The sequence below is a fragment of the Hyperoodon ampullatus genome (assembly GCF_949752795.1).
Source record: "Hyperoodon ampullatus genome assembly, chromosome: 12".
In the NCBI taxonomy this organism is placed as follows: Eukaryota; Metazoa; Chordata; class Mammalia; order Artiodactyla; family Ziphiidae; genus Hyperoodon; species Hyperoodon ampullatus.
Window position 1 is genome coordinate 23,542,012 of NC_136925.1, and position 17,285 is coordinate 23,559,296.

The 17,285-nt window shown below is 35.6% G+C and overlaps 1 protein-coding gene across 4 annotated transcripts in view; it reads right to left on the bottom strand.

Annotated features, from left to right (window-relative positions):
* Nucleotides 1-1,368: 1,368 nt before the first annotated feature.
* MAP3K7 (mitogen-activated protein kinase kinase kinase 7) overlaps nt 1,369-17,285 on the bottom strand; it is a gene marked incomplete at both ends in the record, with an annotated part of 66,746 nt that continues 50,829 nt past the window's right edge. For 2 of the 4 annotated variants that reach the window (XM_079716810.1, XM_079716809.1), the window contains 4 exons: nt 1,369-1,549; nt 4,095-4,210; nt 4,900-4,961; nt 9,172-9,277. In XM_079716810.1, coding sequence (XP_079572936.1) covers nt 1,369-1,549; nt 4,095-4,210; nt 4,900-4,961; nt 9,172-9,277 — 465 coding nt within the window. The remainder of the gene's footprint in view (nt 1,550-4,094; nt 4,211-4,899; nt 4,962-9,171; nt 9,278-17,285) is intronic. The other 2 variants (XM_079716812.1, XM_079716811.1) reach the window with 1 other exon arrangement.

A 17,285-nucleotide genomic window follows, 5' to 3' on the forward strand; every position in this document is an offset into this window, starting at 1 on the left:
TACAATCACGATATAATTCTAATAATCACAGCAATTATGCTTTCATTTTAAATTTTCTCTTCATAAAACATTAATGCTATAAAAATGAGGTCGATGACATCCCTACTTAAAAGACACCTTGTACTGGTATCAAAATGTAATTAATTTTAATACCAACTGAAAAAATAGAGCTTATATAGTTTATTATTTCAATGAAGTTTTATTATTACTTTTATTTTCAAAGTTGGTAGCAAAGTTACTGTTAACAATATAAATTTTCTATTTATAAGTGAAATTCCTTTAAAAGTGTTGAAAGGCAGCAGGCATCTAGGGGGGGCTTGCAAGGAAAATCAATCATTCCAGTATCAATAATAGGATACTTGATGAATTTAGATTTACTCCTTTAACTTCCTCATTAACTTGTCCTGATTCGCCAGTTTTTTTGCTCATTTGGTATTGTAAAAGAAATCTAGGCCCAAGCCTTTTGGATGGAGCAATTATTTCCATTTTCCATGATTTCTCTTCAGTTTTTCAAATATACAGTAGAACAATCCAATAATCATTGCAGGAAGGAATGATCATTTAAGCTGATCATGTTGATGATCGTGTTCATTTACCCTTTAATTTCATTTGAGGGATATTAATATTAGAGTCATAAAAGCTTTACAGTTTCAGCACACATCCACGCAATCACAGAATTAAAAATCTTTATACCTTTAAAAAAAAAAGGGTTCCATTTTGTTCAATGTATCATAGACAAAGTTTAGTCTAATGAAATATGCTTTTATTAAATACAGCAGCCGCCACTTACCTTTAAATATTTCATGGATAAAGTTCAGTACTGATCCAAGGAGGCTGGCATCAAAGTCCTCACTCTCAACTATCCCTAAAGGTTCTGTATTTCTAAAATGTACCACCAATTATTCTAGATTTATAATACCCTGTCTTTATCTTGGTATATACCATTTTTTGGAAAAAAAATTATTGGTTTTTTGAGATGAGATACAAGAACAAAATCATTCTTGAGGTTCCACCTCGAAAAAAAGACGATGATTGCTCATAGCAGCTAGTTTGATACCCCTTTTGTTAGGCTAGCCTTCACACAACGAGCATGCATATACAGCCACGGTTTACTGCATCTGTTTTGAAGTTGAGAACTGCTGCTTATTCAAGTACAGATGCCCCCATGTTATATGAGGAGACAGTTGAATTGCATGTCCACCATGAGAAAAGGAAAATAAACGATGAAACAAATGCAGCAAATATAGGCAGCTGGCATTCAGAACACGCCAAAAAGCTAACACTCATGAATTGTCATTATAAGGGTTTTTCTTTCCTTTAAAAAAAAGTCTTTCTTTGCATATTTTAAAATTTAACGGTCCCAGAGAATCATGAAGTGCCTTGTCGTTTTTGCTGCTGACTCCTGATGACCTCTAGTTGTTTTTTGCACTGCTGATAGTAAGTAGAAAGGCTTTTGTTTTCATCTAAAAGCTTTTTATGTTCCTGTACCAGACGAGATGTATTTTGCTGGTCCTTTTCATCCTGGTCCAGTTCTGCAACTAGTTCTTGCCTAAAAACAAATACCACATATTACACAGGATGGAAATATTCATACCTTAATAGCTGATGATGGAAGCTCAATTAATTAGAACTTCTTTCTGGGTCTATCATTATGCATCTTAGGTACACTATTCAAATATAATTATGGGCTGGAATGGAAACTATCATCCGTTCTTCTGGAGTAACCATACAAATACCATAATCCTTTTAATAAGCAACTGTAATTAGATAGGTAGTGAAAACAGATAAAATGGTATAATAAAAGTGGCAGAAAATTTCATTTGGTATCCCTTTTGTGTAGGAAGGAAGAAAAAAAGGCTGGGAAGGGCTTTATCTAGCTATCCTTGAAAGTAACACTTGAAGTTTTAATCATTCACATTCTACTTTTTTTTTTTTTTTTTTTTGTGGTACGCGGGCCTCTCACTGTCGTGGCCTCTCCCGTTGCGGAGCACAGGCTCCGGACGTGCAGGCTCAGCGGCCATGGCTCACAGGCCCAGCCGCTCCGCGGCATGTGGGATCTTCCCGGATCAGGGCACGAACCCGTGTCCCCTGCAACGGCAGGCGGACTCTCAACCACTGCGCCACCAGGGAAGCCTCACATTCTACTTTTATACTCACGTATTCGTATTCATATTCTGAAACCACAATCCTATTTAACTACAGTGCAAAGTGGTAGCTAACAAAACGTCTGCAAGCTAATTAAAATAGGTGCTATCCAACTTAAATCTCCTTCCTATTTTAAAATAATGAGAAGAATACAAAATGCCACTTACTCTTGCAAACGTTTTCGGGAAAAACCAGAGTCTTTTATAGGTTGATAAATTTTTTTGTTTTTTTTTTTAAAATAAATAAATTTATGTATTTATTTATGGCTGCATTGGGTCTTTGTTGCTGCGTGCGGGCTTTCTCTAGTTGTGGCTAGTGGGGGCTGCTCTTTGTTGTGCGTGGGCTTCTCATTGCAGTGGCTTCTCTTGTCGTGGAGCACGGGCTCTAGGCATGCGGGCTTCAGTAGTTGTGGCATGCAGGCTCAGTAGTTGTGGCTCGCGGGCTCTAGAGCGCAGGCTCAGTAGTTATGGCACATGGGCTTAGTTGTTCCGTGGCATATGGGATCTTCCCAGACCAGGGCTCGAACCCGTGTCCCCTGCATTGGCATGCGGATTCTTTTTAAAAATTTATTTATTTATTTATTTTTGGCTGCGTTGGGTCTTCCGTTTCTGTGCAAGGGCTTTCTCTAGTTGCGGCGAGCGGGGGCCACTCTTCATCGCGGTGCGCGGGCCTCTCACTGTCGCGGCCTTCTCTTGTTGCGGAGCACAGGCTCCAGACGCGCAGGCTCAGTAGCTGTGGCGCACGGGCTTAGCTGCTCCGCGGCATGTAGGATCTTCCCAGACCAGGGCTCAAATCCGCGTCCCCTGCACTGGCAGGCAGACTCTCAACCACTGCACCACCAGGGAAGCCCCCAGCCTGATAAACTTCTTTAAGTGCCTTTTATTTGGGGGATATTATGTATTAGCTCCTAAAGTGTGGCTGCTGGAAATAACTGAATAAGTAATGAAAAGTCCTCAAACAAAACGTTACTAGTAACATTTCTTATTTAAAGTATTTAAAAATCAGTTAAACCATCATATTTTTTACAGTGCCCACAATTCACCATTTGTTTTTCTCTAGCATAGAACTCCTCTTTCAAATGATTAAAGTATGAAAAAATTATAGGTTAAGTATAAGAAATACATATTGAGACATAAGAAATCATTTTTTTCTTATCATAAAGTGCCACAGAGTTCCATAATTAGTCCTACAGTTTGCAGACTCTAATATTTAATCTCCTATTTAGCCTTTAAAATATTAAGTTGAATTCCTCTACATCACTGTATTAGTAAACTGCAAAAAAACTACCTACCACCATAAATCAGCTTCATAGGTTATTTCATGAAGGTCACGTTTAAGAAAACTGAAATACTGTTTTTTAAAGAATCTCAAATAGAGAAGTATGGAAATGGGACTGTATTTCTTTAAAAGGGGAGTAAAGCAGTCTCTGTATCTCCCAGAAAAATGTGTGTAAGTACAAAGCTCCCTAGAAAAACACTCATAGATATGAAATAAAGCCCTCTAATAAGTAATTCTACTCTCCTAAACATACACCTGGCAAGAATATATCTACATATGTTTCTAAGATAAAGCACAACTGAACGTTAGTAAACCAAATTATTTTACCTTTGTCCAAAGAAACAATAAATCTTTATAACAATAAATCTAAACAGCTTTTAACTTTAAAATTCTGAGAACATAAAACACATGGTTATGAACACTAGTTTATTTCCCTTAGTTATATTTTTCCTAATATAATAAGAAATAGTCAAAAGAGATGAGTTTTAAAGGGAAAATTAGCCGAAGGGTACTTAAAACTTAAACATAGAGAAAATCTCCACATTAGAAATATGCTTAGTGATTAATTCTAAAAATTATTAAGTTTTCATGTCTTTAAACAATATTGCACCTTAACACATTTTAAACTCAAAATACTAATGATTTATTCTTATTCATAAAAGATAACTTACTTTCTCTGTAATAACAATGCAATTTCTGTTTGGACTTTCATATATTCTTGTGCCATTTTACAATGCTGTTCAAACACTGCCATAGATTCTTTGGAGTTTGGGCATGGTGCTAGAGGCTGAAAATAAATCAGGAATGTTAAAACATAATTAAATCAAACTCAATATCTAGCTGAGAGTTAAGACAGAGACTGTGATATATTTTTATAGCACTAAAGCAATGATCTTTTAAAAATAAGTGTTAAACCAGGCCTAGAAAATCTCAGTGCCCTTTTGTCAGCGTTAACTCAGATCTTAAATTTACACTTGCTGCTTCAACACTTTCTTGTTACAGAGAACCACGAGTAGAGTACTCTTGGCCCCTGGTTTTTACATTTCAGGTTGCCAGACTTTATTATACTGAAAGATGTTTATAGTTGTCACACGCATGAGGAGACAATGAAGTACATTACTTGTATTTTCAGTCACCATGAACATGCCAAAGTATTAAGCAGAAATGAGCTTATATGGCTTTTACATTTTAATGCACTAAAAATAAAGAGCAAAATGCTATTCTTGGCAGTCTTGAACAAAGATATGAATATTTTAAGATGATTGTTAGAACAGGAACAGTGATTTTGGCAATTTTAATTTTGATTGACTTAACTGAGAATCAGTTATTTCAGCTTGATTTTTAAAAGTTTAAGGAGGTCAGCTAAAAGCATAAATAAATGAATATACAATAACAGATAGGAACACAACCATCAGCTTTAAAGATTAACTTCTCTAAAAGGAAAAAGTAAACTCTGCTGAGAAAGTACTCCTTTACCTGTAGTTGGTGATCCAGTGTAAGATAAGCCATTGGGATGGAATTATCTGATCCATTGGTATCTGGAATTAAAGGATGTATTTTATTTATTTTCTGTTACAAATAATTAGAAACAAAAAACAAGAAAGCATGCATGAGATAATGGCATTGTTTTTCTTAGAGTAAAATAAAAGTTATTGCTACTGGCAATTTTTGAATTCTAAAAGTAAACAGAGGACATCCAATTACAGATAACTGGAATACTCTCACACCTACAATTTAAGTTGGCTATAAGTTGAATAGAATACAATATATTAAAGCATGTAAGCCCTTGTTTAATTAAAAACAAAAACAGTGATATGGGACCTTTATATTTTAAATTCAGTCGTAACTGACTCTACCTAATCAAATCCCACATTCTTTCTTTCCTTGATCATGCTAAGTTTACTCTAAGGCTGTGTCAGCTCCGGCAACATCAGTGTTCCTTCACAGGGAAAGGGGGAAAGCAAGAGGCACTTTCTCTTCCAGTGGATCACCTTCAATTGGTATAGATTCTAACATGAGCTGCCCATCCCACTCCTCCCAATGAGAATCATTGCAGAAAATGAGAGATGTTATTGACGGGAGTATATTACACACATTGACAGTATGGAAACTGTGACTCAATATCATGCCAAAAACAGTTAAAAGGGTTAATTCAAACAACCAGCCAATTTTATCAAACTATTTGAACAGACAGGTTTTGTTTATATTTCAAAAGAGGTAAAACTGCCATAACAACTTGCAAGAGAAGCATGGGATGGTTGCTTCCCAATATTAACATTTATGTACAACAGTTCCAGAAGCAGGAAGAATCACTGTGACGTAATATGGACTTTCCTATTTCAGAAGCAGCTGCTTTCCCATCGTTTATAATAGAGAATAAGTGAGCTAAACAAGTGAGCTGTTCAGCCCTTTTTCTATAAGCGACTCCTTGAAAGAGTGGTGCGGATGAAGGCAGGCAAGGTCAGGACGACAGCAAGGTACTGCCTCAAATGCAATAGGAAACCAAGACAGTTTGACGGTTCAGTAACCTCCTAATTTACTGCTGACGGATATTCTAGCTTCAGTATTTTTTTTAAAGGCCATTAAGAATGTGCTTGCCAATAACTCCAAAAGCGAAGCTAAATCAGACCAAATGAGATAATGCATGTAAGGAATACCATGCAGTGCTAGCTAGCCTATGGTGCTGGTGGTGGTTATTATTATTGTTTTAAAATTATTGTTATTGATACTAAACGAAAAATTGGAAAAGGAGGGCAATTTTAAATACTCAAGTTTACATTTCAGATTAAAAAAGTAATGTTAATCAAATCCTGGAGTGCACTAAAGAAGGAATAACAGAGGATTGCCTAAGAGAGCCTTTACCCTAAAGTTATATATTAACAGAAAGGTTTTTCTGAAATGGCTAAATAAGAAATACATTTGTTTCTCTGACGAAACCTCTCCCCACCCCCTTGCAATAGTTTCAAATAATGCTCCCACCAAACACTGCTTTCCACAAAACTAAACTGATTAAAAGTGACTTCCCCCTGACCTTATTGGAAACATTAAGTGTCTTGAAAGAGTTTTTTCAACTTAATATTTCCACTCCTATCGCTCTTTCTTAAATCTTTGATACCTGATATATCCTTCCTATTAAATCAGTCCCCTATATCCAATATGTATTTCAGAATTAAATATATCAGTGTTTCACAGTATTCTGGGGGTGAAAAAAAAAGTCCAAGGACTGTGCTACTCAAACAATTTTAAAGCCCTTTGAGAGTGGGAAACTTAAGGTCCTTTATTGAATTTCATCTGTTCTCTGAAACCAAGATGTGAGATTTTACTTTCTCACTTAAACTGAAATTTAGCTTTCAGTTTCTGGTTACAAGATAGCAAGGCTGTGCCACAAAAATTTGTTTTTTAATTGCTGATCAAATCTAACCTCTTTTCCTAAATATCCAGATTCACACTGATTTGGTTAAGTTAGGTGCAATCTCTTTTCTAGCCCCTTAAACACAGTACTTATAACTATCTCATATTCTCTATGTGCTCCCTTCATGTGGAATGCTGTCTTCTCCTATCTGCTTTATGACTAAAGAACAACAGTGACTAATCTCACTATTTTACAAAAAAGTCACAGACTATGCCAGGATGATGCTTATTTATAACTATTAAAACATTCGGTGTAGTAGTTTGTTATACAGCATGATGAATTTATTTTTAATGTGTCAGTACTGTAACTGTAATCAGAATGCAAGCAATGGGCCATGTCTTATATTTCTATCTTTGCAAAGTACTAAGCACAGGACAAACTCGTGAGTGAATGATCCCCCTGTGCACCGTTCCCCGCCCACTGTGGGACCCTCTACTGGGTCTCGGCATCTCTTTCACTAGCTGCTCTTGCGTATGTATGTCTTTCTCTATCCCCAATACATTCTAAGTAGAAACCCAAGAGTACTTATGTGTTATGATTATTAAATCATTGTGCTCTTTTTCTCTGAAAAAGCACAAAAACCTCTGCCCTTTTAAATTAAAAAATCGAATTAATTAGGTTGTTTTAACTTATGTATGCACTTCTAATTTTTTTCTGGGTCAGTGGGCCTTCAAAGAAAAAGGTTTTACCTGTCTCTTTCCTACAATTTATTCTGTTAGCTTGATTATCAACATTTTTCTTAGAAACAGTGCAAAGCTGAACTTCATTAATTATAAACTTAAACCAGATTCTCAACTTCTAAAATTGTATTCAAAATATTTAAAAACGATAACCACACATTTGCAGTATATTTCAAGGCAAAGTCAAAATGCAGTTGGTACTGCTACTTGGACCTATGTATGATATCTAGCTATTGCTATTTTGTGGTATTTTAGGTCCCAGAAAAGAAACAAAATGCAGCAGTTAAGTGAGAGGGACTTAGGAGAATTTTGATTTTTCCCTCATGAATTCACTATCTGCCACACGTTGACTGGCGTGTCTAGATTAGTCCAGGCTGAAGTGAGGAGACCCGCCAAATGCTGTAATGTCTGGGCGAGCATGCCCTCACCGAAGGATGTAGGAACCAAAAAGAGCTGACACTACCTGAATGTTAATGATCAAATCTGTCCAAGCATTTCCCTGCCCACCTCTGAGAAGAAGTACGTCATGATAAATTCTGCACACGTGCTGAGTAGCGGTGAATGTTCTGGATAATCCTAGGCTGTGCTGTGCTGAGGGTGAAACTTAGGAGTTTTTGCCGCCAATGAATTTAAACTTACTAAAACTAGTGAGTACACCCAAGGCTAAACATAGTTCTATCTTACATGACACGGAGAAAAGCCACCCAGTTAATTTTTTAAATTAAATTATGAAATTGACTAAACCATGACAAGGATCTACAAATACTTGTAAGCAGAATTTTAGTTTGTAAAGACAGAAAGCTGACTTTTTAATTGCCACAATTAATAACATAATTGATCTTATATAAAACCCCAAATTGTTTAATTTTCCAAGATCTAAGAGATCATCTTCCTTCTCTGACATAGTAACATATAAATAATTTTTACAGAAGTATATTGCTGTGTATTTATCAAGGTATCCCCTTAATGCTAAAGAAAAGTTAATTCTGTTATGGCACATAATTTCCTGCTTACTCATAATGAAACTATTCCCTTACTACCTTCAGACAGGCAGGTTTTAATACTAATATTTTGATTTTGACCAGTTAGTTTTTCACGTTGGGGAGTTTTAATAACTCTTACCAGGCTTTTAAAAGTCTATTTAACAAAATATTTACGTAACTGAAATGAGGTCTCCCTCTCAGTTAAAAATGATTCAAAAGCTTAATGGTAAGAAATGTTTTTCTTACCAAGGTACATAATATCTTGTATTTTTAAAACAAGACTGAGATGAAGATGATTATTTTACCATTCTAATTTTAGTTATCAAAAGATGAGAATTTACTACTATCATTGAGAAGGATGGATTGTAATAGGACAATCAGACTGAAATATCAAGAACAGAATATCTTCCTATTTGAAAAAAGTCCCCAAACAAACCATCTTCAAAATATATGTTTAGTATCTGGGGGAAAAAACACATGGGGAAGGTAGTCTCTGTCTTAGCACTCAAAAAGGCATTTTAAAATTTACTGCTAAATATTTGATCTTATTAACAGGAAAATCTAAACTACTGTATAATGCCTGCCTTTGTAAGCATTAGAGTAATGACATGATTAAATGAACATAAACATGCTAAATTCAACTTTATAAGTATAATGAGGATAAACTGGTTACCTGTGGAATCATCAGGGGTCCATGGATGACTGCGAGCTGGCTTTTCTGAGGTTGGTCCTGAGGTAGTGATCATTCTGACGCTAGGACTGGATGACCTACTGCTCACCTGCAAGAAGTGACAGGAGGAACAAAGTGTGATTTTGATATGAAAACAAAAATAACGATAATTTCCATTCTAAGACACAGGAGAGACTTCCATTTCTATCAGAAGAGGTCTCAAAACACTTGCAAAAAACAAATAAATCCTCTAAGAATATTAGATAAATATACATGTTAAAAAAATTTATATGCACTCACATAAAATACCTCTTAAAAAACTGATAAGCTTGCAAGGAAGTAAGGGAAAAGCTCTGAGACCAGAAATAAAGTCTAGCAAGTGCTTAAGCTGCTAGCCCTGGGAATTTCAATTGAACCCCAATGGCCTGTAGCTTTTGTTCTGACTGCCTGATGCACTCAGAGAAACAGGCATAAAGTCTTGTGTCTTTGTTGGATGTGAGTAGGATTGGCGAACCCCCTGCTTAAAGCCAAAACCCAAGAAAGGCTTCACTCTCAGTAAACTAGGGAAAAAACCCTACCCTACAAAAGCAATAGCAGGACTTCCCTGGGGGCGCAGTGGTTAAGAATCCACCTGCCAATGCAGGGGACACGGGTCTGAGCCCTGGTCTGGGAAGACTACACATGCCGTGGAGCAACTAAGCCCGTGCACCACAATTACTGAGCCTGTGCTCTAGAGCCCATGAGCCACAACTACTGAGCCCATGTGCCACAACTACTGAAGCCGGTGTGCCTAGAGCCCGTGCTCCACAACAAGAGAAGCCCACACACCGCAACAAAGAGTAGCCCCCGCTCACTGCAACTAGAGAAAGCCCGTGTGCAGCAACGAAGACCCAATGCAGCCATAACTAACTAACTAACTAACTTTAACAAAACAAAACAAAACAAAAGCAATAGCAAGTAAATCTGTCTGTCTTGGGAAGTAGCTCTGGGTAGAGGGGAGAAAATGTATCCACTGTGAATCAATAAAAACTTTCCCAGCTTGATGGAAGATATAACAAATCCTAACCACAACAAATCCCAAGCAGAAAAAAAAAGAGAAAACCTATATTACTGGGTTAAAACACAGGGCATCCTATAGTCAAATTCTAGAAAACAAAGACAAATAGAATAGAGTAAAAAAGCAGCCAGAGAGAAAAGATTATCCACAAAAGAATACCAGTTAGATCCTCAAAAGCAACAAGGAAGACAAGTAAGAAAGTAGAGTATCTTCAAACTGCTGGAAGAAAACAACTGTCACCCTAGAATTGTTAAGTCAAACAAAAATGTGAAGAATGAGGTCAAAATAACATTCTCAGATGAACAAAAACTGAGTTTACCATCCATAGACTCTAACGCTAAGAATTTCTAAAGCACATATGTTAGGGAGAAAAAAATTTTTCCCTGATGGAAGGGCCAAGTTACAATCAGGAATACTAGTAAACAACAGGATGAATCTATACACTGAAAATATTAAACGATGGAATAATGACTAATTTATAGAATTACCGTTCAAATAGATAAGATGGTACTAAAATCTGAATAGCAATAGCATACATAAGAAGAAAATAGATTTTAAAATCCTTGTACTGTTCAGGATGAGGGTAAAGATATTTACTTTACATTGGGCATGAGTGTTAAAATTTCAAAGGCAATTACTAAAACTAGTAATATGTAACTCCCAAACCGGAGAGAAAAATAATGGAATGAGAAATATATTTATTCAATTCAAAAAAAGGCGAGAGAGGAGAAAAAAGGGAAATAAGAGATAAGAGGGAGCAAATTTATCAGTAACCATAATAAATGTAAATGGATTAAACTCTCTAGTTAAGATATTTAAAAAATCAGATTATCAGGCTGTATTAAATGCTGTTCATGAGACATTTCCAATTCACAGACAGAGAAAACAGAAAGTTAAAGAATAAAAAAAGGTAATCAGGTAAAACCTACCCCAAATAAAGTTATGTAGTTATGTTAATATCAGAGAGAGTCTTTTAGGGAAAATAAAATACTGGAGATAGAGATATAATGATAAGTGGTTCAACTGAGAATGTAACAATTCAAAATGTAAATGCTGTGCCTATACATAACTTCAAAACAGATAAAGCAATAAAGGAGAAAGGGACATATTTACCATCATATTTTGATACTTCTCTGTGATATATAAACTATATTGATATTTTGATACTCCTCTGTGATATATAAAAGGGACCAAAAACCAAAACATACTCACATCAAAACCTGACCTCCATAAAAAGCAAGCTTGATCTAAACATACTTATGAACCCTATGCTTAACAAATGGAGACTATGCATTCTTTTCAAGCACCCATGAAACACTTTTGAAAACGGATAAAAAATGCTCATTAAATGGCAGATAATTAGGTTGGTGTAAATACAAGATGGGAATATATAAGTAGACTTGTAGCACCTAACAATTCCTTTCCTAGTCCAAAATTACAGTTCTTTTATAAAACATCTTCAGTGACTAAGCCCTGTCACAAAGGTATTTTTCTTTTTGGGTGAATTTATAGTCTGTTCATACATAAACTTCGACTTGAGCCTGAAATGCTTTATATTACTGTCAAAGTCTGTGATTCCTCAAAAGCATTAATATCTCCTAAGGGCAGAGATTATGAGTACTTTTATACTGGTTACCCCAGGATTTAGGAGATTGCTGGATACACCATACAATGAATAAAAAGCATATAATATAGTAAATAACCATAATAATAAATACTCATTAAATAAAATGATAATACAAGCTTTTGGAACTCAGATGTAAGACTGGTGCTTAGGCTTATTTACCAATGATATATAATAAGAATAAAAACATACACCACAGAGAACTGGTGATGAAATATACAACTCTCTTATTTTTAGAACGCTATTAATCTCCATAAAGCAAATACAGATATGACATTATTTCAGAGTCCTTTAACCTTATCTGTCTGAAAGCTAAGTCTTGATTTAATAAGAGTACACTGTCATAACCACAGTTATGATTTCTATTGTAAATACAGAGTAATTTCTCTTCAGAGTGATGGTAGAAGAGGGTTTCAGTCAGCCTAATTTTACGTTAATATTTAAATATAAGTATTTGTGACATGTGAGAATCAGTATCAGTTATGAGAAATTAAACAAGATACCATACAATTAGCTTTACAAAATATAAGAATGAATTCTGTATACTAAAAAAACCTCACTGAACATTTGTGATATTAAAACAAATGATCCTACTTGACCTAGTATGAATTATCATATTCCTTCAACTTAAACTTTTCCTAAGAGAATTCTTTGCTACTTTATTTCTTTCGTTCTAAGAAACTCTTAGTACCTCATGTGCACACTCGTTTGTTCTACTTCGGATTTCCCATAAGCTATAAAACTAAGAAATAATGCTCATATTTTTAGGTCAAGTCTCAAAACTGGTCTTTCTTTAAAGCTATAAGAAAGGCTATGAGTTAAATTTAAATCCATAAATTAACTAAATAAGTCTTTATATTTTAAGGAATGAGTATCTCAATGAATAATATAATACGCTAACATGTTTGTATTTTAAAAAAATAAAGAAATATTTAAAAATAAGCCGTAACTTTATTTTTTGAATACCTGAAAAATACAAAGCCTAAATAAGAACAGATAATATTTGATAATTTTTTAAAAATATGAAACTGCTGGCAGCCTGGTAGGAAAGAAGTCTTATTTTTATAGTAGCTACTTAAAAAAAAGTTACTGATAAAATTCTGATGGCCATAAATGCTCTGAAACTATTAAAGCTCATTTAGGTTGCTCTTTCCTTCCAGACATTTACAATTACTTTTTCTATTCTCAAAGAAACTGGAAAGTTTAAGAGATATAGAAATACTTGACTTACCACAAGGATTGGCTATGAAAGTGGTTATGAGAGTACAGAAATGCCACACAGCAATTTAAGGCAGCAAAAGAATACTAAGCCAAATTTAAACTGCAGGGCAAATTACCATCAGTAGACATGAACCAGAATTGGACTTTGACCAAAACTTTATCTCTATATTTATAAAGAGGAATTGGAAGTTATTTACAAACAAAAATAAAGCTTTGTTTTTTATGTCTCACCTGAAAGACTGGGAAAATATTTTTGTAAGTCAAGAATCTACGGCCAGGGTTACTTACTATTTAGATTGACATTTGAAAGCTATTTAAAACCCTCAGAAATCATCTTAGTTGCTAAAATTATAGAAGCACAAAACACAGAGATTAAATACTGATTTATATGATATTTCTGTGAAGTAATCTGAACAACATAACTATTAAAAAGAAATGGGTATCAGTAGGTAATGTGGATTTACAAGGGTACTTCCTCATTATGATAATCAGATTAATTAAATCTATACATGACAGGGTATATTAAAAACATCCTTCCTAATCCAAAATTACGGACTCAATCTAATTCTGGCTTCACCATAGTTCATTACAAGGGAAATTTTAGAATTTTATTTTTCTTATATGGTCTTTAAACTCTCCAATAGGAAGGTATCCTATGAGCCAGGAATTATTTAAGACTATTATGTAAGCTTCTGATTTAGAGCTTTAACAGAAAATTATTCACCCTAAAGGAGGTGCAGAATGAGGATGGACAAAAGAAGTAGTATGATAAATTATATTCCTTAAATAAATAACAACAATGTATGATAATACAGCTTTTGATATGTGATATAAGGCCTTTAATGCAAATACTTTCCATGATCCCTGACAAAAGCTTCTCTTATGATACAGCAAGAATAGAACGCTAATGGATTTTACTTCTTTCCAAGTGCTAGTTTTGTTTTATTTCTCTATAGTGATACATTATAGTGAGAATAAGCTGTAAGACCCTTGAGAGGCACACTAAGGGGGAGAGGTATATAAACATGTACTAAGCATCTATTGTGTGTCTGGTACTTTCACATGTTATAAGAATCCTGGAGGGTGGATGTTATGCTCCCCACTGGCAGACAAGGTTGTTAAAGCTCAGGGAAATTAAGGACTTGCCCAAAGCCACATATCTGACCAGTAAAGTAGATTCTAAAGTCCAGATAGAAATCAGTATGTCTGGTTCTTTAAATAATCATAATCACATTATCTTGAAGCTGAAATTTTCATTGACTGCAGCACTCTCCAAGAGAAATCTTGAAAACAGATCCATATTGGATACAATTCCAGAACAGGTATGCAGGCATACATGAGAATGTATAATTTTATGGAAACACAGAAAGGTTCACCCAGAGGTATTATAAAAAATAAATCTGTGCAGTCATCTGTAGAAATTTATTATCGGACTTCCCTGGTGGCGTGGTGGTTAAGAATCCTCCTGCCTGTGCAGGGGACATGGATTCGAGCCCTGGTCTGGGAAGATCCCACGTGCCGCGGAGCAACTAAGTCCGTGTGCCACAACTACTGAGTCTGTACTCTAGAGCCCACGAGCCACAACTACTGAAGCCTGTGCACCACAACTACTGAGCCTGCACTCTAGAGTCCGCGAGCCAGAACTACTGAGCCCGCGTGCCTAGAGCCGGTGCTCTGCAACAGGAGAAGCCACTGCAATGAGAAGCCCGCGCACCGCTACGAAGAGTAGTGCCCACTCACTACAACTTTGAGAAAGCCCGCGCACAGCAACGAAGGCCCAATGCAGCCAAAAATAAATAAATAAGTAAATTAAAAAAAAAAAGAAGAAATTTATTATCAAGGTGGGTTAGCCTTGCTCAACAATACAACAAAAAATTATAATCAATAAACAATATTTAAATAATTAATGATGATGCAGACCACCTGAAGCCAAAACACTTGAAACTGAAGAGGTCTAGGATTACTTTACCCTGCACTGCATTCAGTTTTATATGCAAGACACAGTGATAGAGTATAGAGTTTGTGTGCTTTTGGAATCAGATCTGGATTCAAAACTTGGTTATGGCAATTACTGGCCAGTGTAAGGGAAGTAAAGACTTAGGTAAGTTTCTCTAACCCTCAGTTTACCCATGTGCAAAATGGGGCAAATAAAAAGTACCAAACTTATAGGGTTAAGATTTAAATAATATACATTAAAGGCATGAAATGGGTGCACAATAAATAAAAGGCAGCTGTTACTGCTGAAGTTCTCTAGTTGATCTGGGCATAAGTCTGATCTGCCCAAATAAGCTCCTGGGAGACTGGGCCTTTTTGGTACTGTCAATGCACCCTGGCCAAAGGCTACCACAAACACACCGGTAGTGGAGTTAGTTGGGTTTAGTATTTGTTGCAGTAAAGCAAAGTGCTCACCCTGGGGCACTTTGGGGTATAAGAGGGTTTTAGAAAGAGCTTACTAGAGGATCTGGGCTTTTGTTGAATGATTCTGAGGAGGCTCCAAAGAAAGAGGCGTTCACTCTAGACTGGCTACTGTCAGCAAGCAGTGGCAATTCTACAGGGAGGGCAGTCTAGAGTCAGGGTAAAGCTGCATCTGGTAAAGAAGCATCAGTCACTCATATCCACTGGGAGAGGGCAATGTTTGTATTGTGTGGGTGGCACAGTGACCTTGTTTTTGTCTGTGCTTAGACAACACTGTAAAATGGTCTTGTTTTGTCTCATTTTATTATGGTCTCAGAGTCACTTTGTCTATTGGTGTTCTGAGACATTCTTTATGTCCAGCTTCTAACAACACCAAGGCTTTAGTATCAGATCAGTTCCTGGACATCAGGGGCAGCTTTTTTCTCAGTATCCTCTCAAATGGAGGCCAAATCCATTACATGTGCTTAATGAGCTTCCTGAATTAATTAAAAACCTTAATCAATTAATTTAAAAGTGAGTTGTATGTTGTGTGGATGCAATCTTTTACATGAATACTTACACAACCACTTTTAATTAAGAAGCTTGCTACATTCACTATTCCTCCTCTCAATAGAAATGGCAGTATAAAAACAACCAATTTAATTTTAGTTGACAGATGAAAAGTTTAAGTGATTTTATTAAGATCAGTCTCGAATCAAGAGTCATAGTAGAAACTCTCATCAGATCACTTTCCCCTATGAGATGTGACAGTAAACTTCATTAGTAAGCTCTCTCTTTTCCTCTGATGATTGTACTGACTGGGCAAATACTTTTATGTTCTTTATCAATTTCCATGGCCAAAACAAACAAAAAAACCTGCTATGCATCTGTTTAATCACTGCTTAGCCAGATTTTAAAAAGAACTATACTTCAATTTTGAAAATCCAGATTATGCATACTTTTCTTCTTCAAATCATGAATGTTATTTTCAGTAGTAATTAAAAAGATTTAATGGTCATTTATCATAACATCTTCAGGGGAAAACATTTTCATAGTATATGAGGATTACCATTTGTCATTCTCACCCCAAACTGGATATTAGGCATTTTAAGTTTGTAATACTTAAGTAATTCTGAAAGAGCGGATCAATTTTAAAAACTGGCTAGACAATGGCTACATAGCACCCGTTTTAGAACAGGTTTTACCACCATATCAAACTCCCCCTCACTCTGAATCTCTTGGAGTAGTCCATGACAATTCATGCAGGTGACTGTCCCACAATCAAAGTCTGCCTCAGTTCCAGTGTTTTATAGATGAAAATGGTAATGATCGAAGTCTCAAGTAATACGGAGCTTGTGAGGAAATAAGTAAGGCTTGGTATGGTGAGGTCAGTCCTGAAATATAGCAGTGCCTTTAATATAGAATACAGAGATGAGCGTTGGCACTGGCAGATGCTCCTGAACTGTCTTAGAGCAAGCCTCTCCTTCCTAGTCAAAGGGAGAATACTTGGCTAGAGTTTCTCATAACTGGAATGTCAATGGCAACAGTAAATAGCATTAAAAAGGCTGAGCTCATCAAGCCTCTAAGGAATCAAAGCAAATACCAGATGTCAAGCTATCTGTTACTAAATGCCCTGGTTAATACTTAAAGTATTTGAGGGGGAGAAAGTAGGAAACTTCCTTCAAAAGTTCTGGGATCTCACGAAAGCAGATATACTGAAAAAGCTGCTATTAAATAAATAAAACCAAGATTTAAGGTCACTTAATATCATAAAATATATAATAAATTAATATGTATTATGTATATATATTATATGTACGT